Below are 22,602 nucleotides of genomic sequence, written 5' to 3'. Positions count from 1 at the left end.
TGGTCCCATCACCTCCTGGCAAATAGAAGGGAAGAAATGAAGGCAGTGAGAGATTTTACTTTCTTGGGCTCCATGATCACTGCAGACGGTGACAGCAGCCACGAAATTAAAAGACGCCTGCTTCTTGGGAGAAAAACAATGACAAACCTAGACAGCATCTTAAAAAGCAGAGACATCACCTTGCCAAGAAAGGTCTGAATAGTTAAAGCTATGGTTTCCCCAGTAGTGATGTATGGTAGTGAGAGCTGGACCATCAAGAAGGCTGATCGCTGAAGAATGGATGCTTTTGAATTCTGGTGCTGGAGGAGACTCTTGGGAGTCCCATGGACTGCAAGAAGATCAAACCTCTCCATTCTGAAGGAAATAAGCCCTGAGTGCTCACTGGAAGGACAGATCCTGAAGCTGAGGCTCCAATACTTTGGCCACCTCATGAGAAGAGAAGACTCCCTGGAAAAGACCCTGATGTTGTGAAAGATGGAGGGCACAAGGAGAAGGGGACGACAGAGGACGAGATGGTGGGACAGTGTTCTCGAAGCGACCAGCATGAGTTAGATCCAACTGTGGGAGGCAGTGGAAGACAGAAGTGCCTGGCGTGCTCTGGTCCAGGGGGTCACGAAGAGTCGGACACGACTAAACGACTAAACAACAACAACAAATGTTCAGGTATATACTGAATTTCCTAAAGCGTATATGTGGTTTATTGAAATTTCTTTACTAAATCACAGGAATAGTCGGTCAGGAATAGTTTGAGAAACAAATATGATCTCATTTTGTAATTGATGATATATATTTAGTGTGTCTGCTGGTATGAATGGAGGTATGTCTGAAACATGAATGAAAACCTGATGGTTGGAGGCTCTAAAGAATCAATGAATAAAAGAAGTTATTGAATCAAAGATAAAGAACTGATTAAAGAAAGCCCAGAAAACCCTGAAAGATTACTTTGAAATAAATCTGAATACCACGGTTGAGAAAAGAATCATATGGGACGCAAGTAAAGCGGTTATGAGAGGTTTTTTGATCCAACAAAATGCACTCAAGAAAAGATTGCAACAGGAAAAAAGAGAAAAGGTTTTAGATAAGATCAAGGAAGGTGAAAAGAGATTGAGATCAAATCCAAAGTCACAAGAAATACTAAGAGAAATAAAGTTGTATCAAGTACAGTATATGCAAATGATAAACCAAGAGATTGAATGGAAAATTCGACAGATGAGACAAAGAACATTTGAATCGGCAAACAAGTGTGGAAAGTTATTGGCATGGCAAATAAAGAAGAGGCAAAAAATGAACACTATTACAAATTTGGAAGTTGAAGGAAGAATGCTACAATATCCTACTGAGATTAGGAGTGCTTTCCAAAAATATTTTAAAAAGCTCTACTCTCAACAACCACAGAAGGAAACAGAGATAGAAGAATTTCTGAAAGTGAATGGGCTACCAAAAATATCTCAAGAAAATAAACTCAAATTGAGTAGTAGGATAACGGAACAAGAGGTTGAGAGTGCCATTCAAAATATGCAACTAGGCAAATCTCCAGGACCTGATGGGCTGACTGCAAGATACTATAAATCATTGAAAGATTGGTTAATTCAACCCTTAAAGGAAATATGTAACGAAATACTTCAGGGGAAAAAGGCTCCAGAAACGTGGAAAGAAGCTTTTGTGACTCTTATACCAAAGACAGACTCTGAAAAACATCAACTTAGGAACTACCGGCCTATATCATTGCTTAATGTGGATTATAAAATATTTGCAGATATCTTGGCTAGAAGATTGAAGAAGGTATTAACAGAGGAGATCCATAAAGATCAAGCAGGCTTCCTCCCAGGAAGGCATTTATCAGAGAACGTAAGAAATATAATTGACATTTTGGAACTTTTACAGGAAAATATAAATACAAAAGTGGCACTGATATTTGTGGATGCGGAGAAAGCCTTTGACAATATCTCTTGGAATTTTATGAAGAAGAATCTCCAGGGTATGGGGGTAGGCCAAGAGTTTGAAAATGGTATAGGGGCAATGTATTCTGAACAAAAAGCTAAACTAATTGTTAACAATGTTTTGACAGAGGAGTTCAGAATAGAAAAAGGAACACGACAAGGTTGCCCAATCTCCCCTTTGCTTTTTATATCGGTCGTGGAGGTGTTGCTGAATATGATCAGAAAGGACCAATTGGTTAAAGGGATACAGGTCGGAGCTAAACAATATAAACTAAGAGCCTTTGCAGATGACTTGTTTTTGACTTTGCAGGAGCCAGAATCCAGTGGAAAAAAGGTCTTAGAACTGATTCAAGAATTTGGCCAATTGGCAGGTTTTAAATTAAATAAAACAAAAACCAAGGTTTTGACAAAGAATCTGACAGAAATTGAAAATGAAAGGTTTCAGAATGAGACCGGTCTAACAGTGGTTAAAAAAGTAAAATATTTGGGAATTACTATGACTGCAAAAAATGGGAATTTATTTAAAGACAATTATGAGAAATGTTGGACGGAGATAAAAAAGGATCTAGATATATGGTCAAATTTGAAACTCTCACTTCTAGGACGTATTGCTGTGATTAAGATGAATGTATTGCCAAGAATGTTATTCTTATTTCAGACGTTGCAGATTATTGATAAAATTGACTGTTTCAAGAAGTGGCAAAGAGACATATCCAGATTTGTCTGGCAGGGCAAAAAGCCACGAATAAAATTTAAAATATTAACAGATGTAAAAGAAAGAGGGGGCTTTGCCCTGCCGGACTTAAAACTTTATTATGAAGCAGCAGCTTTCTGCTGGTTGAAAGAATGGCTACTTCTTGAAAATACAGACATACTGGACTTAGAAGGTTTCAATAATGCATTTGGCTGGCATGCGTATTTATGGTACGACAAGGTTAAAGTGCACAGAATGTTCAAAATTCACATTGTCAGAAAAGCATTGTTTAATGTGTGGATTAGATATAAAGATCTTTTGGAAAACAAAACTCCAAGGTGGTTGTCTCCAATGGAAGCTAAAGCGGTAAAGAGACTCAATATGGAGGCCAACTGGCCAAAGTATTGGGAGATTTTAGAACAGGATGGTGACAAATTGAAACTACAGAGTTTTGATAAATTAAAAAGCAAAGTCCGAGATTGGCTTCATTATTACCAAATAATGGAGGCATTTAAAATGGATAGAAAAATTGGTTTCCAGGCGGAGAAATCAAAATTGGAAACAGAATTGTTAGAACCCAAAACAAAAATATTGTCTAGAATGTATAACTTGCTGCTGAAATGGAATACACAAGATGAGGAAGTGAAATCGGCTATGATTAAATGGGCACAAGATGTTGGTCATAACATAATGTTTGCTGACTGGGAAAGGTTGTGGACCACTGGAATAAAGTTTACGGCATGTAATGCCTTAAGAGAAAATATAATGAAAATGATTTACAGATGGTACATGACACCAGTCAAGCTAGCAAAAATGTATCATATGCCTGATAACAAATGTTGGAAATGTAAAGAATCTGAAGGCACTTTCTTTCACCTTTGGTGGACGTGCCCAAGGATCAAGGCCTTCTGGGAGATGATTTATAATGAACTGAAAAAAGTGTTTAAATACACATTTAGAAAGAACACAGAAGCCTTTCTCCTGGGTATGGTGAACCAACAGGTCCAGGTGAAGGACAGAACATTTTTTATGTATGCTACAACAGCAGCAAGAATACTTATTGCACAATATTGGAAGACGCAAGATCTACCCACGCTGGAAGAATGGCAAATGAAGCTTATCGACTACATGGAGCTTGCAGAAATGACCGGCAGAATCAGAGACCAGGGAGAAGAGACAGTGAAGGAAGACTGGAGGAAATTTAAAGACTATCTACAGAAGTATCATAAAATAAAGAACGTTTGAGGACATCAGATTGAATTTAAAAGAATGTTAGTATAAAAACTTAATGATAACGAAAGAATAATTTTTAAGACATATGGAAATGCAATGATTGTTAAGATAATAAGATTAAGTTGAACTAAAGATACGCCAGAGGGAAAGAGTTTACTGTCAGAATATAAGACCTAGAATACAGAGTGGGAAGGTATGGGGAAGTCGCAGACCCAAGTTAATGCTGAAAAATATAAAGACACAATATTTGTTTTTAACTTTTTCTATTTTATTTTTCTTTTTAGTCTTTGTACAATGTATGTATTGTTCTTTTTTCTTTGATGTATTTGTTGATTTGTATTCTTTGTTTATTGATTGTGAAAAAATAAAATATCATTTAAATAAATAAATAAATAAATAAAGAACTGATTAAATTAATTTACAAAGTACTATTGAGTTGAAGTTGGAAAACAGGATGATGGGCAAAAATGGACTGAGATAAAGAACCATTACCAGACTATTAAAATAGGATGGATGAAAATGGACTGAGATAACGAACGATTATCAAACTATTGACTCTTGAATAGATGGAGGAACAGTGAACCAGTTACTGGACTGTGCAAGACAGGATGAACAGTATGATAACATGTCTGGGTGAACCAAAGGATACATTGAGAACATGATTGAGATAAATGACTTCTTAAAAACGACATGTCGAAAGAAACATGCTATTCATAAAGACAGTATGACAACATGACGGAAACCAGACTGTTTCCAACTATCACTACTCATGTCTATTTGAGAACCAGCATGACGACAGCTATCATTTAGTCCTACCCCTTCAATACAAGACAATGTAACTATACGGGGACCTGAGACTGTATAAGGACCTGGAAGGCCTTGGGAACTTTGTGTGCTGTCCTACCTGCAGGAGGATGCCATCCATTGACTCTTAAAAGAGACTGGCCATCTCTTTTAATGGGTTCAACTATCTGGTTAGTATGAATGAGAGGAGTGAATGAGTGAATGGATGAGTTCTTATTACTTGTTAAACAATAAAGGGTTGTATTCTCATGAGATTTGTGTCATTTTGTCTTTCTTGAAAATGCTCTGATAAAGTTAAAAGGTACTTAACTGTTATTTTCATAACACAGGCGCTGGGCCAGGGCTGGTGTCTGGTAGTGGCAGTCTGCTGAGGGTGTCCGCATGGCCCATTGCCTTCCCGGGCTGGTGGAGCTCTGCATCTCTTCAATAGCAGCTTCATGCTCTTTTCGCTCCCTGAGCACTTCCTTTGTCAATGTTAAGCTCTTGCTTTCTAGCATGTGGGATGAATCAAAGAAGGTCTTCATGCTCATGGTGCCCATTTTCCAAAACATTTCATCAAAATTGAAGTTGCCTCCAGGCTCCACAGGATTGTTGGCAAACAGTGCTGAATTGTTGAATTTGAAGTGCACAGGGGTGCCCTTGGCATCCTTGGCGCATGGTACATTGGCTTCCTTAATGGCCTCGAGAACAGGAGGGGTCTGCCCATCTGCAAATGTGATCAGGACTTGGATGTTGTCCTTTATATCTTTGCCAAAGATGGAGAGAACAGAGTCAAAGATGTATTTCTGGGCATGAGTTAAATGAGGTAAAGAGGCCTGGACGACAATACAGATGGCGTCTATTTGATCAGTGCCCCCTGGGGAGGAGAAAAACTCCCGGATCTGCTTTGTTATCAACTTGTCATGCTCTATTCCTCTTGTGTCTCCAAATTCTGGAGTGTCAATAATGGTGAGCGAATAGGGGACTTGGAAACCCTTGCAGTAGTGGACAACGTAGGCAGTCACTTCTGATGTTTGGCTTTGAGCTTGGCTTCTGTTGGTATTTTCATGAATAAGTTTGAATCGGAATTTATCTCCCCATTGCACGCCCAGGACATAATTGATCATCCCATTGATGAGAGTGGTTTTCCCTGACCCTGTTGCCCCCATCACCATAATCACTTTGTTGGGGACCTGAATGTTCTCTTTCCCTAGCTGGTATGTTAGACAGGATCCAGAGACATCCTGTATGGGCTTCAGTGGCAGAGCATACACTGCTGGTGGCCCATCCTCCACGCGGGTGCTGCCTTGGAGGTATTTACAAGCTATTCTCTTCTCATCTCCTTCCAATGACGTGGAAACCTCAATCTCTTTGCTGGGCTCACTCTCAGCCCCACCGGCACACATGGCTGAGACTCTGAATCTGTAGGGTGTCTGGGGCTTCAGACCATCCATCTCACAGAACTCTGTTTTCTTCCCTGTTCTTTTTTCAGCCCATTCATCTTTGTCCTTGCTTTTTGCCTCTCCAGCCGCTTCACGGTAGTCCACTTTGTATTCCTTTATAACAGCTCCCTGGCCAATGACCTTTGGGCTCTCCCAGGTTATGCTGATTTTGGAAGACTCTGTGATTATCACTCTCAGTTCCCCAGGAGGGCTGGTAGGAAGTGTCTGTACAGATTTACTCACATTGCTGGTCTCACTAAGTCCTGGTTTGCTCCTAGCGCTGTATTGAAACTGGTATTCTGTGTTTGCACTCAACCCTCTCACTTGGAATGTCTCCTGACTGTCGTCAGTATTCACAATCTGCCAGTTTCTTTCTCCTGCAGTCTTGTACTCTACTTGATAGCTAGAGATTGCAGCCCTCCCATACTCAGCTGGTTGAAATGTCAGCTGCACATGGTCATGTCCAATTCGGCCAACCAGGGGAGGGAGAGGTTTTGAGGGCAGCTCAAAGTTGCTGTTGACCATCTCCCCATCTTCATAGAGGTAAATGGAAGCTCCTGGGTTGTCCGGATCTGGGACAGAAGCCACAAGGGACCGGGTCTTCCCATTGGATTCATTGACTTGGGCAAAATCAACAATGGACTTGGCAGCTTTCCGAGCTTTTCTCTGTATGTCTTTTTGCTCAAACCAAGCATTCCACTCCCCCAGTGCATTCTGGACTCCTGTAGGATCTGCTGATCGTTTCTGAAGAAAGTGTTGTAAGCTGGTTAAAAATGGTTCCTCATCATGTAAAGAGGTGAATGTAAATGAGACAACAAATTCATTCTGGTGGTTAAGCACTACCTCTTCCAGTTTATTCTGGGAGGAGATGGTTTCTAACCCACTCAGGATATCAAGGTAAGACTTCACCATATTTATCTCTCGTTCCTTGGTGTCCAAAAATTCATTGAGTCTTTGGCCATTGAAGGGTGATTGATTTATGGATGTTAAGATGTCCGCCAAAACTCTTTCCTCTTTCTCCCCTCCCCGGATCAAAGGCAAGATTTCTGCCAGATCTTGCTGGAAAGTCTGCCTGTGCTGCTTGCACAGATCCTTGAATCTCTTGATTTTCTTCTTTAATTCTGGGAAGTTTTCAGCAGCAGGATTCATAGCCAGATCATTGCATTGCATGTTGATTTCATTCAGATTCTCCAAGATAGTTTGAGCTTCAAAGATCAGTGCTAAGCTGATCTCACGCACCATCTTAGCTGCTCTGGAATCTAGCATGGTCAGTGGGTACAGCCAAACTCTGACAGGCACAGCCTTGTCCCCATTGGTACCCAACATTTTGGGCAGAGCAGTGCAGACCTTCATGGCATCTTGAAAAGTCACTGGATTGCTCTCCAGAGAAAAATCTCCATAGAACTTGCAATTGAACTGATTGGCATGGTTTCTTTCCTGGTTGTTCATGTGGAGGGCTGCCTCGCCTTCAATAGTGACCATCTTCTGTATCATAGCTTTGAGGCTTCCTTGTATGTCTTGCATGGACTCGGAAGAAGAGACATTTCGGTCAAACACAAAGAAAGCCTGGGCTCCATACAAGATGGCAGTGACAACATGGGTGGCTGTGCCATGGTCAAAAACTGCTGGGTAAGTGACATTTTTAATTCCCAAATGGCTCATGGTCAGCTGTGAATACTTGGTGGTAGCTTTGTACTGAAGAGTGACTCTGGCCTGTTGCTTGGACTGCTTTGTGTCTTGAAGGAATTTGCCTGATCCATCCACTTTAACCAATCCCCCCAAAAAACTGGCCTTGAGCGATGCTGAGACATTGAGGGCAGAGGCCTTATCATCGATGGAGTCAGATGCAATGATTTCATATTCAGTCTTTGGTTGAGGTTTGATACACAAGTCCTTCTGAAGCGAGTCCTGGTCCCAAAGGGTGATTCCTGGGATAAAGCAGAGAAATATGCAAGGCTTGAGTATGTTCACAGAAATGTAGAACACAATTAGCCTAATGCCTAAGGGTGTACAGAGGAACAAGGAGTTAAAATAGACCTATCATTGCCCACAATGTCTGCACTCATGAATTTTGTCCCACTGTCATCCCCAACGAAAGAGGTTTGTGCAGTTTTGTAAAACTTTGCAAAAGGCAGAGAAAATATTTGACCAGATATGATAGTGGAACAAATTTTACAGGGGTTAAGTACCATCTATACATCATGTTCATTATATTTTCCTTTAACACTGTACATGCAGTGAACTTGACCCCTTTCCCCCACAACCTTTCCCAGTCTTCAAACATTATATTATGTCCCACATCTCTTGCCCAGTCTATCATCACAGATTTAACTTGTTCATCCTTTGTATGCCATTCCTACACTTGGGTGTTTTCCTCTCTAAAAGATCTTTGTAATTTATCCAAACATTATACAGAGATTTTCTAATTACATGATTTTTAAAACCATTATGGGCCTTTACCTTGTCATACCATAAATATGCATGCCATCCAAACACATTGCCAAATCCCTCCAAGTCTAAAACATCTGCATCTTCTAGTTGTATCCATTCCTCAACCCAGCTTCAAAATAAATCTTCAAGTCTGGCAGGGAAAATCCCCCTCTTTCTTTTGAATCAGTTAATAATTTGTACTTAATTCTGGGTTTTTCCCCCTGCCAGATGAATCTAGATAACGCTTTCTGCCATCCTTTAAAACATTTCACATTATCAGTAATTGGTAGGTCTTGAAACAAAAACAGCATCTTTGGCAATACATTCATCTTAACCACAGAAAATCAGCCCATTAATGACAATTTCAAATTCGACCAAATCTTCAAATCTCTCTTAATTTCATTCCATAATGTCTCATAATTATCTTTATATAAGTTCAAATTTTCCACTGACACATTAACTCCCAGATATTTAACTTTTTTCACAAAGACTAGGCCCGTCTTTTCTTGTAATAATTTCCTTTCCTCATTATCCAGATTTTTCTCTAATACTTTGGTTTTGCTCTTATTTAACTTAAATCCTGCTACCTGCCCAAACTCCTGTATCATCTCCAGTGCTTTTACTGCACTGGGGTCTGGATCTTGAAGTGTCAACACCAAATCATCAGCAAAGGCTTTTAATTTCTATTGTTTGGATCCTATTACTATACATTTAATTTGTTCTTCTTTTCTTATCATACTTAACAAGACCTCAAGGACCAAAATAAACAGCAGAGGGGAAAGTGGGCACCCTTGCCTGGTACCTTTCTCAATTCTAATTTCCTCCGACACCACATTATTTACTATAATTTTAGCTTTTTGTTCATGATAGATCGCATTAATACCATTTAAAAAATCCTGACCCACGCCAATACTTTCTAAATTTTGTGTCATAAAACTCCAAGATACATTGTCAAAGGCCTTCTCTGTATTGATAAACATTAACATTGCTTTGCAATTTTTTCTTGCTTCTAACTTTTCCAGAATATCTACTATATTTCTTATATTGTCTTTCATATGTCTACCAGGCAGAAAACCTGCCTGGTCCTTATGAATATATTCTGACAAAACCTTCTTCAGCCTATTGGCCAATATGTTAGCAAAACTTTTGTAATCCACATTGAGTAGGGAGATTGGTCTATAATTTTTAACATTGGATCTCTCTTGACCTAGTTTTGGAATCAGAGTAATATAAGCTTCCTTCCAGGTTTCAGGTGCTTTGTCCCCTCCTATACTCTTGTTGCATGTAACCCAAAGTGTTTGTAACCTGAGGTGTTTGTAACCTGAGGTACCACTGTATTGGTAACTGACAGTGTTCATAAGTATAAACTTTGGTATTGGTATTGGCATAAATTTGTTGATATTGAGTGGGAAATCTGTGGGGATAAAATTAATTGAGGGAATAATAGAGAGTACGAAAGGTATTTTATTGAAATAAATCTTGAAATAAATATTTAAGGTTACCAAAAATAAATAACAAGGGTAAAATGGCAGGATAAAATAAATTAAGATTAATTCAGCTGAGTTTAAGAATGGGGAAAAGAAAAGAGAAAGTAGAGATTTCTAAATGGGCAAAGGAGGAATGAATTATTGAGAAATTACCGGTAATTAATAACTTTCATGGAATTCCAAAATAAATCAGAGCCAGTCATTTGAAAGGAGGGAAGGAAAGACCAATAAAAACTGATCAAAGGGATATTTGGGACATTAAAAAATATGAGATAAAGGATTATAAGATGGTCTCAAAGAAAATACAGACAACAATAGGATTAACCTCGACACCAGGCATGCAAATGAGGAGACCCTCAATGGCAGGTGACCCAAATGCAGACATTTAGGAATTAATTTTATGTATGAGGAAAGAACCTTGTGACATTAAATCATTAGATTACAATATTAAAGCACTAGATGATAAAGTGGAAGCAATGGGGAGTAAAATAGAGAAAAATTCAATTTAATACTAGACCTTTCACAACAAGTGAAAGAATTGACAACAAAAAACAAAGAGCTAGACAAGGCAGTACAAGAACTTAAAAGCAAAACACTGAAGCGAGAGGAAATGATTAAAAAAGTGGTGAATGAGCAAAAAGAGACCAAAAAAATCAGAAAAAAATTAAAGAAGAGATTATAGAGCTGAAGAAGATACATGAGGAAACATGGGATGTGATCACTACTCTGAAAATGAGAAAACGGGAAATGACTTTGAGGTTTAGAGGTATCGCAGAACACCAGCTGGTGATGTGTATAAAGAGAGAAGAAGTTGCAGTTTGCAACTGCCTGCAGAAAGAGAACACCCACATGCTTTGTGTTTGTTGTTTGTATAGCTGTAATAAAACTTGTTTGAGTATTTTACATCAGTCTCGTGGTTCTGTCATCTGCCGCCAGGGAAAATTCACCTCCAATAAAATTATTGGTACAGGAACACCACAATGGATTACAGTCCCTCCAGGTGTCCCTATTTTCCAGGGACAGTCTCGGATTTCAAGAAGCCATCCCGGTTTATGATTTGATCCCGGAATGTTCCGCTGTCCCTTAGGCTTAGGACATCTCTATTTTCATCAGAGAAATGTTGGAGGGTGTGGAGTTATGTGACCCCTGAGCCAAGGAGAAAAGTACTGTATTTTTTGCTCTATAAGACTCACTTTTCCCCTCCTAAAAAGTAAGGGGAAATGTGTGTGCGTCTTATGGAGCGAATGCAGGCTGTGCAGCTATCCCAGGAGCCAGAACAGCAAGGGGGATTGCTGCTTTCACTGTGCAGCGATCCCTCTTGCTGTTCTGGCTTCTGAGATTCAGAATATGTTTTTTCTTGTTTTCCTCCTCCAAAAACTAGGTGCGTCTTGTGGTCTGGTGCGTCCTATAGAGCGAAAAATACGGTAACTGTACAACCTATAGGAGATATCTGAAGGGAAGTTTTTTTTCTGTTTAATGTGGTATTTTTCAAGAAAAAAAAGATGCCAGAACTCTCCATGAATGCTTCCCTTGTTCTCTTATAATGCAATTGTGCCCACCTGAGAGGTGCCGGAACTGAGTTCTAGCAGGTTCTGGCTGAAAAAAAGTCCTGGTTTTTTTACCTACAGTAATAATTGTGGAAAGATGTATTCTTAATGGCCTGCATAGACCTGGTGGACTACAAAGGTTTTCAGCAAGCTTTAAAAAATTGAAACAGAACACACCTGCTGAATCTTTATTGACAGATGTTGATGGTGATGATTTGGGCCAAGACGATGCCAGCAAGGTTAAGGAGCAAAGACACTATCACGGGCAAGAAGACTTCTTTTTAATAAGTGGAAGTCTTGTCCAAATAAAGAGAACATAAAGGAACACAAACGTTGGCAAAAGAAGTGGAAGCAGACAGTAAGGGATGTTGAAAATGAATTTGAGGAGCACATTTAGCACTGACACTGCACTGTTTGGGCCGACTGCTAATCCTGATATGAGTAATTTTTGCTTTTCAGCATAAACTCTTCCTTGCACCAGCTCTACCTGGGATGAGGGCATCTTCACGACAGTCGTACAGCATCCCCAGCTGGAATGGGCGGCCCAGAGCTGGTATTTCAACCGGGTTGTCTGATTTGTCCATGGCTCTGGTCCAGGTTGCTCTCCTGCCTTCACCTCCCTGCAAGAAACGAGATGTGAAGGACTCCGGAAAGATTATTCAGCATGCAAAGTGTGTGGGGAAAAGAGGATGATTAGCACTACCATCCAAAGAGGGATGCCAACATGCCTTCAAGACCCCCCAAAAAGGGAGGTGGGAGGTAATGTCACATGGGGGGAATTAGACGGTTGTAAGGCAGCTTGTGCAACTGATCTTCTTCCCTCCCATCTACAGCCCCCTGTAGCAGTTGATCTCTATCCTGTGATCCCTGCACCCTGAACAAAGGGGACTGTGTCACACAGAATTGCAGTGGGAACGGAAATCACCCTGAAATTGGGCAAAGGGATCATGTGCCAATGGGGGTTCTGCTTGGACAGGATTCCTAGGCCCAAAGTCAGGTGAATCCCACTGTAGCCCTGTATGGCAGACACTACACTATCCAGGCCCTCTGGAAAGGGTTTGGGGGGGGCACAAGGGGTCACAGGAGCTGGAAGGGAAGATCAATATTGTCCAGGAACAACCACTGGATGCTTCCTACACTGAATTTCCGTTTGGCTGAGAATTGTGCCTGCTGAGAACATTTCGGATGGTAGAGAAATATTCTACCACCACCAGTTTTGGCACCACTCTGGCACAGTATTCAAGGAGACTATCAAAGTTGGGAACTCATACATGCAGCCAGCCAAATCACACAACAACAACAATAATTATGAATGATGCTGCCATAGCTAACAGTGAGATACACAAAGTAGTATTTGGCAGAAACAAACTGCAGAGGAAACAGCACTGATCATGATGAATACAAGCTGAAATGGAAGTTCCTGATCTCTTATATTACTCCTTGTGCTGCACCAAGAAGTTCATGGCACAATGGGAGCCAAATAACACGGTAAAGGGATGGTATCCGCAATATACAAAATACTACTCCAAAATCTCACAAACTCCCTCGATACAATCAAAAAACAATGGGAGAATGACATAGGCTATGAGATTAACCCCACTCAATGGACCAGAATGTGGTCTAAACCCCCCTTAAAATCCATATCAAAAAAGAAAAGAAAAAATAACTCACTCTGAAAATCACCTGCAGGTGGTACCTAACTCCAAGAAAAATAGCACTAATATGCCCAGGAACCTCACCAAAATGCTGGAGAGGGTCACCTCCACAGGCACATATCTCCACATGTGGTTGGAGTGTCCCAAAATCCAACTATTCCGGACAGCAGCCATACGATAAATATGTAAAATAACCAAGCAAGTATTAGAAATCACCCCAGAATTGGCCCTACTAAACAGCTTCCAAGACAACAATGCCCATTTATACCACAAAGAACTCATAACCCACCTACTCTCAGCAGCCAGAAACATAATAACCAGACACTGGAGAGACCTGTCAGGAGTAAGCATGGACCAAGGTACCAAATAGTATGGGAAACAGCCCTACTAGAAAAATTTGCCAATAAACTGAAACTGACATGGGGACAAATAGAAGAAGACGCCTTCACCCCGGTATGGCTCCCCTTTATCACATACACAGCCCAACAAGACGATGACAATAATCCACCAACAGCATACAGATCAGTATGGCTAACCCGATCCAAAACACCCACCCACCTCACTCACACACGAAAACAAAGATCACCACAGCCAATCACAAGCAAACAACCACACCCTAGGCCAACCCCAATGTCAGGACTGGTCGTTGTCCTTTTCAGATCACCACACAAACGCTTCTTGTTCTTTTATAACTTTTTATTGTGTATTAACCAAACAATCTTATAAACAGTTCTTAACTATTCTTCCTCCGAGTCACTTATTTCAGATACCTTCTGAGCTCTGCTTCTCCATGACCAGCCACCCTCAAAATGGCGAAGGCACCTTTCCCTTCGCTTTCCCGCTCTTTTTCCTACCCTCCTGGCTAGAGCTGGCCTGTATCTCCCCTCCTCTGAATCTGAGCTAGAACTGAACCCTTGCCTTTTCTGTGAACAGCCAGTCCCTCCCTGTTGTTCCTCTTGCTCCCTTCTATTAGATTCACTGCTCTCCCTCCCCCCTTGGGGAATGCTTTCTCCCTCTGAGAAACTGGAAACTTCTAACTCTTCCCTGACACCCAACCTCTCACTACCAAAGGAACACAAGTGAATAGCAGAGAACCTGCACAAGCAACGCTGACACCAAACCCCACATATATTAAGTAAAGTAGAAACATCACCACCCCACCCACCCCCACTCACCTTTCCCCCCTCAGCCTCTTTCCCCCTAGTCTTCCTAATCTCTCAACAAATGAAACCGATTTGTAAAAAGAAAAATGTTACATGGGGGGGGGGGGAATATGATTTTAAAAAAGAAAGAAAATCTTTTGTAGAGGAACACAGAACTGTAGGGTTGGAAGGCACACCCAAAGGTCATCTAGTCCCACCCCCTGCAACCCACAGCTGAAGAATCCCTGACGGAATCTCAACTGAAGCATCCAGGTCAGATGGCCACCCAACCTCTGCTTGGAAACCTCCAAGGAAGGAGAGACCACCACCTAACAACAAGGGAGTGTGTCCCACAGTCGAACAGCTCCTTCCGTCAGAAGGTTCTTCCTAATGCTCAGCTGGAAAGTCATTTCTTGACATTTGAATCCACTGGTTCAGGTCCTGCCCCCTGGACCAGCAGCAAAGAGCCTGTTCCATCTTCCCTGCGTCAGCCCCTCAGGTATTTCAAGATGGCGCTCATATCATGTCTCAGTTTTCTCTTCTCCAGGCTAACCACACCCAACTCCCCCAACCACTCCCCGCAAAAGCTTGGTTTCCTGACCCTTCATCATCTTGGTCTCCTGCCCCAGCACACGTTCCAGCTTGTCAGTATCTTTCTTAAACAGTGGTGCCCTGAACCTTACAAGGTACTCCAGGTGTGTTGGAAGGGACCCCCTAGAGTAATCTGGTCCAACCCCCTGCAATGCAGGAATCTCAGCTAAAGCATCCATTTACATTTAACCACTTCCAGTCTCTTTATTAAGACTTTGACTAGGTTTCCTGTTCATTAAATGTCTCCCAATACCCTTTTCCATCTGTCTGCAAAATAATTCAAGATTAATCCCAGTTGCCCTGTCTAGCTAATTCTCTTTTCAGGCATACAGTGCCCACCATAGAGCCCATAACAATTTATTCTTTTCCGTGTTCTGGAACGGACGTTCACTACATGCAGTCCCTAAAAGCAGCTAGTTCTGTACTGTAAAAGGCAGGTAGAGACCTTTTCAGTTTAGCTAGGCCATAAACCAAAAAGTAAATGGAATAATCAAAATGAAATTATTGTTTTCTCCAACACACACACACCCACACACCCCTGACCAGAAAACCCGAACCAGTTGTAGGGTGGGATGTATTTACACTGGGGAAAGGAAATCTCTCCCTTTCTGGGAAAGGCTCTGGCTGGGGAGAAACCTTCCTTACAACTGGGCTTGACCGGCTGTGAACTTGAGCTCCCTGTGCCTTCGCCTCTTTTGCTTTCACTTTACTTGGCAGAGCCCAGTCTGAACTCCCTGCACTCTGCGCACCAGATCCAGCCCCACTTGGAAAAATCAACCAGTCTAGAATGCAGCAGCCAGATTACTGGCCAGACTATTAATGTGTTGGCGGAAACAGTTGCAGATTTGGCAGGAGAGTGTGGCTGGAATAATCTTGAAGCTGCCAAAAGGGAGAAGAGCAGGGCCAAGCTTACAAGACAAGGCTGCTCATGTTTGTTCCTATTTCTTTCCCTTTTTGTAGAAATTTAGATATCCAAGGAGGGCTTCCTTCAGAGTAGTATCCTTACCCCACATTCAAGGAGACCAGGACCACACCTGATGGGGCATTAGGTGCCTCCAGCACCCAGCTGTTCACCCCACCACACCTCAATTAAACAGAGTTCAAGGCAGTACACATTTCAGCAGCACAACAGATCTGACAAGGAAATGGGTTCTGCAATTTGCCACCTGCTCTCAGCCTCTCTTCCTGGGCAGCAGACCTTTCATTCAATCACTTTGCAAGGAGGGAAGATTCCTCCTATAAAGAGTAGGGAAAAGCCAAAGGTGTGAGACAGCAGAAGTGGAGTTGGAGCTGAGTTCCACCTATGCTCTGATTGTGCTTGCAGAAACTGGGCAGGGTGCCGACCCTTTGAAGATCCCTCAGTTTCTCTTGACACCCCCAGCTTCCCCCCAAGATGAGGCAAAAGGAAAGGTAGGGCAGAGAGGGAGAGAAAGAGATCTGATGCAGGTCTCCCCCAAATTGCGAGGATTAAGAGCAATCTCACACATGCTGCAGTCTTAAAATAGGAGAAAGGGGCAGAGAGTAGAGAAGAATAAACAGTGGGGGATGCCATCAATGACTGAAGTACTTTCTCATTAATTGATGGAGACTGGTAAAACAAACCAAAGGGAACACACAGAAATGTCCAGGATGCAACAGCCCAGATGTTCCACAGCCGCCTGGCCCCTCCCTCCTGCAAGGAAGCAACTGGCAGCAGCAGAGGAGTCAGGGCAGGGGTCCCCCTAGTCCCACCCCAAAGCCCCGGAGAGCCTTGCGCTGCAGCCTTCATTCCTTTGCTCCAAGTCTGGGCCATATCAGGATGGATTGGTGGCCTTTCCAAAGAGCCAGAGAGCAGGAGGCGAGGGCATCATCAGCGCAAGATCCCCGTCACCCAGTCCCCTCTGCAATATGCCAGCTGGAACGGTTTGCAGCACCCATGCAAAAGAAGCTTTTGACAGCAAAAGAAGCCGTGACAACTTCTAATGTGCAAACGCGTCTTACCAGAAACGTGGAAATCGGATGACTCTCCCTTTGCCCTCAAGTGGCTCTCTTGCTTGAGTGATCTCAGGGAAACAGAACAACTTGTGTTGGTCCCCTCATAAAGCACAAGTCTGTTTCAGGCACAGAAGCCACTTCTCCTCTTATCTATTCAGGAATGACAAAGTGCAAGGGGAAGAACCTCACGCCTCCCCAGCACCAAGCTGTGGGTCTCTGAGGAATGTATGCCTCTCGGGTGCTTCTGCAGGCGCCGCGGAAGACTCAATGGGGCGAGCAGAGTCGTCTCCGCTTTTGGTGAATGAGAAACAAGTCAGAGAAACCTGCCTGACTTCTCAGAAAGGGCTCTGGGCTGCTAGCCAGAAATATTTGGTGGCACTGCAGGGTGAGAGGAGGGCACTGCTTGATTCGCCCCTCCCCGTTTTATTCCTCTCTGAACCGAGTCCCCGGTCAACGAGAGAGAGAGAGAGAGAGAGAGGGAGAGAGAGGGAGAGAGAGAGAGAGAGAGAGAGAACAACGCCCCATCAAGCGCAGCGCAGACAACGCGGAGAAGAAGGTGCGCTTCTCTTTCTGCGTTTGAGAACCCCGGACGTCGCCTTGCGCAGAGTGGGGCCCTCGCTCCGTCTCGCGCAATGTCGCCTGCACTGACTGGCAGGCGCTTCCCAGGCCCAAGTCTCTCCCCAGCCCCACCTGGAGAGGCCGGGGGTCAAACCTCTGACCTTCTGCATGCAGGGCAGCTGAGCTGATTCTCCCTCCTGGCGAGAGACTCCCTTGCTCTGAGTTCGAGTGCGGAGGGGCTGGAGAGAGCAGAGGAGGGAAGGAGGGAAGGGGGAGATTCCACTTTGACCGGCGAGCCGAGGTCCTGATCCCTGAATTCAGTGATTTGGGAAGAGATGCCAACGAAGGATTGATTTTTCAGACCCTTTCTCTTTCCTCTGCCTCTCCTTTCTCTATCCAATTTAATAGAGAGATTTATTTCTTGCAGGGAGAAGCTGTGTGCCGAAAAATCCCTGGTGTGGGGCAGAAGAAGTCATTTCCGTTCCTCCCCCCTACTGATTTTTTCTTCTTCTTTTTGTACCCACCCCAAAATGGCAAGAGAGACACTTGCAGCTCTAATTCTGGGATTTGTCAGTCTCCATGTCTGCAAATTTCAGGCAATTTTGGCGGGGGGGGGGGCGGAGGGGGAAAGGACTTGTTCTTTTAAAAATAAACTTTAAAACCCCTAGAAGGATGTTCCTGCAGATTGTCAGGCTCCTTTAACTGCAAATTTAATCAAAGGGAAAAGATTCATGATTACACACGCAAGACAAAGTTTTGCTTCCGAGAGCTCTAACTCAGCTTCTAGCAACAGGTCAAACAAAGCAGACCTTGAGCATCTCTGAGGCAGGTTGAGATACAGAAGGCTTAAAGTCAGACCTTGTGGCTGCTGCTCCCAGTTCCCAAATACCAACCTGTGGTCCGTCTGAGGTGCGGGTCTCCCTCTGTGTGGGTCTCCCTCCATGTGGGTTTCCCTCCGTGTGGGTCTCCCTCTGTGTGGGTCTTTCTCCGTGTGGGTCTCCTCCTGTTGCTGCTGCTCTTGGCTGCTTCTCCAAGAACTGCAGCAGACCAAATGCTGCTCCTCTGAAATTGTCCTCCCAGAGGGCAGTTTTGTCCTCTCCTGTAACCAATAGAAGGAGGTGGAGGTGGAGATGCTCCTTCAGGTAACAGGACCAAGGCCAATTAGGGCTTTAAAGGTCAGCACCAACACTTTGAATTGTGCTCGGAAATGTACAGTGGTACCTCAGGTTAAGTACTTAATTTGTTCCGGAGGGCCATTCTTAACCTGAAACTGTTCTTAACCTGAAGCACCACTTTAGCTAATGGAGCCTCCCACTGCCACTGCACGATTTCTGTTCTCATCCTGAAGCGAAGTTCTTAACCTGAGGTATTATTTCTGGGTTAGCGGAGTCTGTAACCTGAAGCGTCTGTAACCTGAGGTACCACTGTACCAGAACCCACAAATAATATGGAAGTTGAGCCTGGCCTGTATCTGAATGGAGTGCTGCTTGAAGCAACTTGGAACAGCTTCCTGAGCAGCACCTGACTTTGACCTCACCTCCTTAGTTATTTGGTTATTTCTGGATTGGTTTAGATCAGGAGACCAGCATTTGATCTGCCTTGAAAACGAAAGCAGGTTTCTGCCAGCACAGAAATAGCTGGACCAAGGCATTCTGCCACTGACTATAACAGCACCTGGTTTACGGGAAAAGCCTTGGGGTGGGCAGAGAGAAAGGAGGTTTGCTGGTGCTGCAGAAATAGTGCAGAGGCTCACAATTTCTACCCTCCAATGACAGAAGAGAATTGAGGCCTTTCGGGTTGCCACACCCCACCCTCAGCCAATCAGCACCCAAGGTCCCTCTCCCATGCCCCGCCCCCTCAACTCACCTCACTTCATATCTGACCATATTTACCTTATTTCTCCAAAAATATTATTATTATTGCTGTTATTATTATCATCTGCTGAAGCGGTATACCATTTATTTTGTGTTTTATGTTACAAACCCATTCAAGCAATAAACTACTGGATGTTTGCCATTGCAAAGAAAGAAAGAACGAAAGAAAGAAAGAAAGAAAGAAAGAAAGAAAGAAAGAAAGAAAGAAAAAGAGAGAGGGAGGGAGAGCAGACCAGGCAGGGCCCAGGATGGTGCCAACCCTGATTACTTGGTGAGTTTCATTAGTTCTCTCCTGGACTCCTTCGGCAGGTAAAAGGTAAAAGGGTAAAGGGACCCCTGACCATTAGGTCCAGTCGCGGACGACTCTGGGGTTGCGGTGCTCATCTTTCTTTCTTGGCCGAGGGAGACGGTGTACAGCTTCCGGGTCATGTGGCCAGCATGACTAAGCAGCTTCTAGCGAATCAGAGCAGTGCATGGAAACGCCATTTACCTTCCCGCCGGAGCAGTACCTATTTATCTACTTGCACTTTGTTGTGCTTTCGAACTGCTAGGTGGGCAGGAGCAGGGACCAAATAATGGGAGCTCACCCCGTCGTGGGGATTCGAACTGCCAACCTTCTGAGCGGCAAGCCCTAGGCTCTGTGGTTTAACCCACAGCGCCACCCACGTCCCTCCTTTGGCAGGTTGTTGTTGTTTAGTCGTTTAGTCGTGTCCGACTCTTCGTGACCCCTTGGACCAGAGCACGCCAGGCACTCCTGATTCCGGCAGGTGGTGGCCCCTTATTCATTGCAGGGTTGTTGTTTTACTATGGAGTGAACAGAGGGCAGAGTCCCCTTCATCTTGCATATCTGCAGACATGCAGGGGTTCAATAGAGGTGGACCAAATCTTAAACAAAAACCAGTAATGCTCCGGTCGAAATAGCTTCCTTTGAGAAGCACCATGATATGTTGTACTTCATTTGGGGGGCAAAACAAGTTACTTCTCTTGAAGTCAGGGAGGTCTTGTTCCGGTGGCATTCGGTTAGGTCTGGGATTTATTTATTTTTTCTCTGTGGTATGTGACATAGCTTAATTGATTAGAGAACTTAATTGATTAGAGAACAGATTAGAGAACTGGGCCAAAACAAACAAGATGAATTTTAACAGGGAGAAATGTAAAGTATTGCACTTGGGCAAAAAAAATGAGAGGCACAAATACAAGATGGGTGACACTAGCTTGAGAGCAGTACATGTGAAAAGGATCTAGGAGTCTTGGTTGACCACAAACTTGACATGAGCCAACAGTGTGACGCGGCAGCTAAAAAAGCCAATGCAATTCTGGGCTGCATCAATAGGAGTATAGCATCTAGATCAAGGGAAGTTATAGTGCCACTGTATTCTGCTCTGGTCAGACCTCACCTGGAGTACTGTGTCCAGTTCTGGGCACCACAGTTCAAGAAGGACACGGACAAACTGGAACGTGTCCAGAGGAGGGCAACCAAAATGGTCAAAGGCCTGGAAACGATGCCTTATGAGGAACGGCTAAGGGAGCTGGGCATGTTTAGCCTGGAGAAGAGGAGGTTAAGGGGTGATATGATAGCCATGTTCAAATAAATAAAAGGATGTCCCATAGAGGAGGGAGAAAGGTTGTTTTCTGCTGCTCCAGAGAAGCGGACACGGAGCAATGGATCCAAACTACAAGAAAGAAGATTCCACCTAAACATTAGGAAGAACTTCCTGACAGTAAGAGCTGTTCGACAGTGGAATTTGCTGCCAAGGAGTGTGGTGGAGTCTCCTTCTTTGGAGGTCTTTAAGCAGAGGCTTGACATCCATATGTCAGGAGTGCTCTTCCAACTCTATGATTCTATGATTCTATGAATTGGTGGAGCCACAGGGACTGCTATAGCAGATAGAATAACCAAAGAACAAATTTTGAAGGTGAAATTGTGCTCTGTCCTGCTTTCGGCTTCTGGCCTGCTGGTATTCAGGAATGAAAGCCAGAGTGGCTGGGGCAGCCCAGGCAGGTGGGCGGGGTACAAATAATAAGAGTAGTGTTGTTATATATAGGTTTTTTTTAAAAAAGTAAATCCATATTATGGGAGGTTTTTGAAGAGAGGTTGGATGGTCGTCTGTCTGGGATGCCTTAGCGGGTGGACTAGATTTCTTCCAGCCGTACATTTCCATGATTCTATCACCCCTTGAACTGAGCAAGAGAAAGTGAATGATAAAAGTTTTTAAAATAAATACATAGCAATTTAATTTAATTTTGTTAATTCCTTCTTTGGGGGCTTGGGCATTGTTGTTTGCTGTCAGTATTCCTGAAGGAGCATCTCCACCACCATTGTTCTGCCCGGACACTGAGGTCCAGCTCTGAGGGCATTCTGGCGGTTCCCTCCCTGCTAGAAGTGAAGCTACAGGGAACCAGGCAGAGGGCCTTCTTGGTGGTGGTGCCTGCCCTCCCATCAGATGTCAAGGAAATAAACTTTTAGAAGACATCTGAAGGCAGCCTTGTTTAGGGAAGTTTTTAATGTTTGATGTTTTATCGCTTTATTATTAATAATAATAACATTCTGTTGGATAGGGTAATTATTATTATTATTATTATTATTATTATTATTATTATTATTATTAAATATATATTATAATAATAGTAAATAATAAAACAAAAATAATAATAGTTGATGATGATGATGATTCTTCTAACAATGCTTCTGTTGACCTATGACTGGAAGAATTGCAATAAAGCACCTAAAGCACTCTGGTTCCCAAGACGGACAAGATTTCTGCTCCCCTCCCCTCCCCCACCCCATTTCTTCCCAATGCTTTTCCTGTAAACCAGCTTGTTTACCAGCACTGACAGGCATTGGCAGCTGATGTGTCTGACCATGCCAGAGGAAACCCAATCCATGGCAGAATTACTTTCTACTCAGATCAAATGTTTGACTCCTAATAAGTTCAGGAAAACAGACAAGAGAAGCAGCGCCTAAGGCCGTCCAGGTCTGTATCCAAGTTAGGGCAGAGAGGGCAGCTGTGATTGCCAAAGAGGTGGGGTGTGGGCATGGGATTGTGAAGGGGGTGAGGGAATCTGAAACAATTCAGAGCTAGCTCACTTGCAAATAGGTTTAGGGTTGCAATTTAAGGGTGACAGATTAACTGGAAAGCATTTTCTGCAAGAAAACACCACTGCATATACCAAATTCTTACGAACTTTTAAGAGGATTTCCAGAATATTGCAGCTCTGTAGCTAGGTAGGCTTGTGCAGCTGCTGGTTGAA

The 22,602-nt window shown here is 43.2% G+C and overlaps 3 protein-coding genes across 7 annotated transcripts in view; all 3 read right to left on the bottom strand.

The window, feature by feature from the left end:
• LOC310661044 (GTPase IMAP family member 4-like) overlaps positions 1-18,501 on the bottom strand; it is a 195,147-nt gene extending 176,646 nt beyond the window's left edge. Inside the window, exons 1-2 of one of the 3 annotated variants that reach the window (XM_083406790.1) lie at positions 18,370-18,501; positions 17,638-17,715 (exon numbers count right to left, since the gene is read on the bottom strand). The gene's annotated coding sequence lies outside the window, so the exon portion shown is untranslated. The other 2 variants (XM_083406786.1, XM_083406791.1) reach the window with 2 other exon arrangements.
• The window catches only part of LOC310660977 (uncharacterized protein), a 776,342-nt gene that overhangs the window by 409,583 nt on the left and 344,157 nt on the right, over positions 1-22,602 (bottom strand). The gene's annotated exons all lie outside the window — the stretch shown is intronic.
• LOC310660834 (uncharacterized protein) overlaps positions 4,962-22,602 on the bottom strand; it is a 69,375-nt gene continuing 51,734 nt past the window's right edge. The window contains exons 2-4 of one of the 2 annotated variants that reach the window (XM_083406154.1): positions 16,925-17,068; positions 12,044-12,176; positions 4,962-8,020 (exon numbers count right to left, since the gene is read on the bottom strand). In XM_083406154.1, coding sequence (XP_083262280.1) covers positions 4,977-8,020; positions 12,044-12,140 — 3,141 coding nt within the window. In that variant the 5' untranslated portion in view covers positions 12,141-12,176; positions 16,925-17,068 and the 3' untranslated portion in view covers positions 4,962-4,976. The remainder of the gene's footprint in view (positions 8,021-12,043; positions 12,177-16,924; positions 17,069-22,602) is intronic. The other variant, XM_083406155.1, reaches the window with a different exon arrangement.

The sequence above is a fragment of the Podarcis tiliguerta genome (assembly GCF_965153285.1).
Source record: "Podarcis tiliguerta genome assembly, chromosome: 12".
Classification (NCBI taxonomy): domain Eukaryota; kingdom Metazoa; phylum Chordata; class Lepidosauria; order Squamata; family Lacertidae; genus Podarcis; species Podarcis tiliguerta.
The sequence above is the reverse complement of the archived record's forward strand: the minus strand, read 5'-3'. Positions and strand labels throughout refer to the sequence as shown.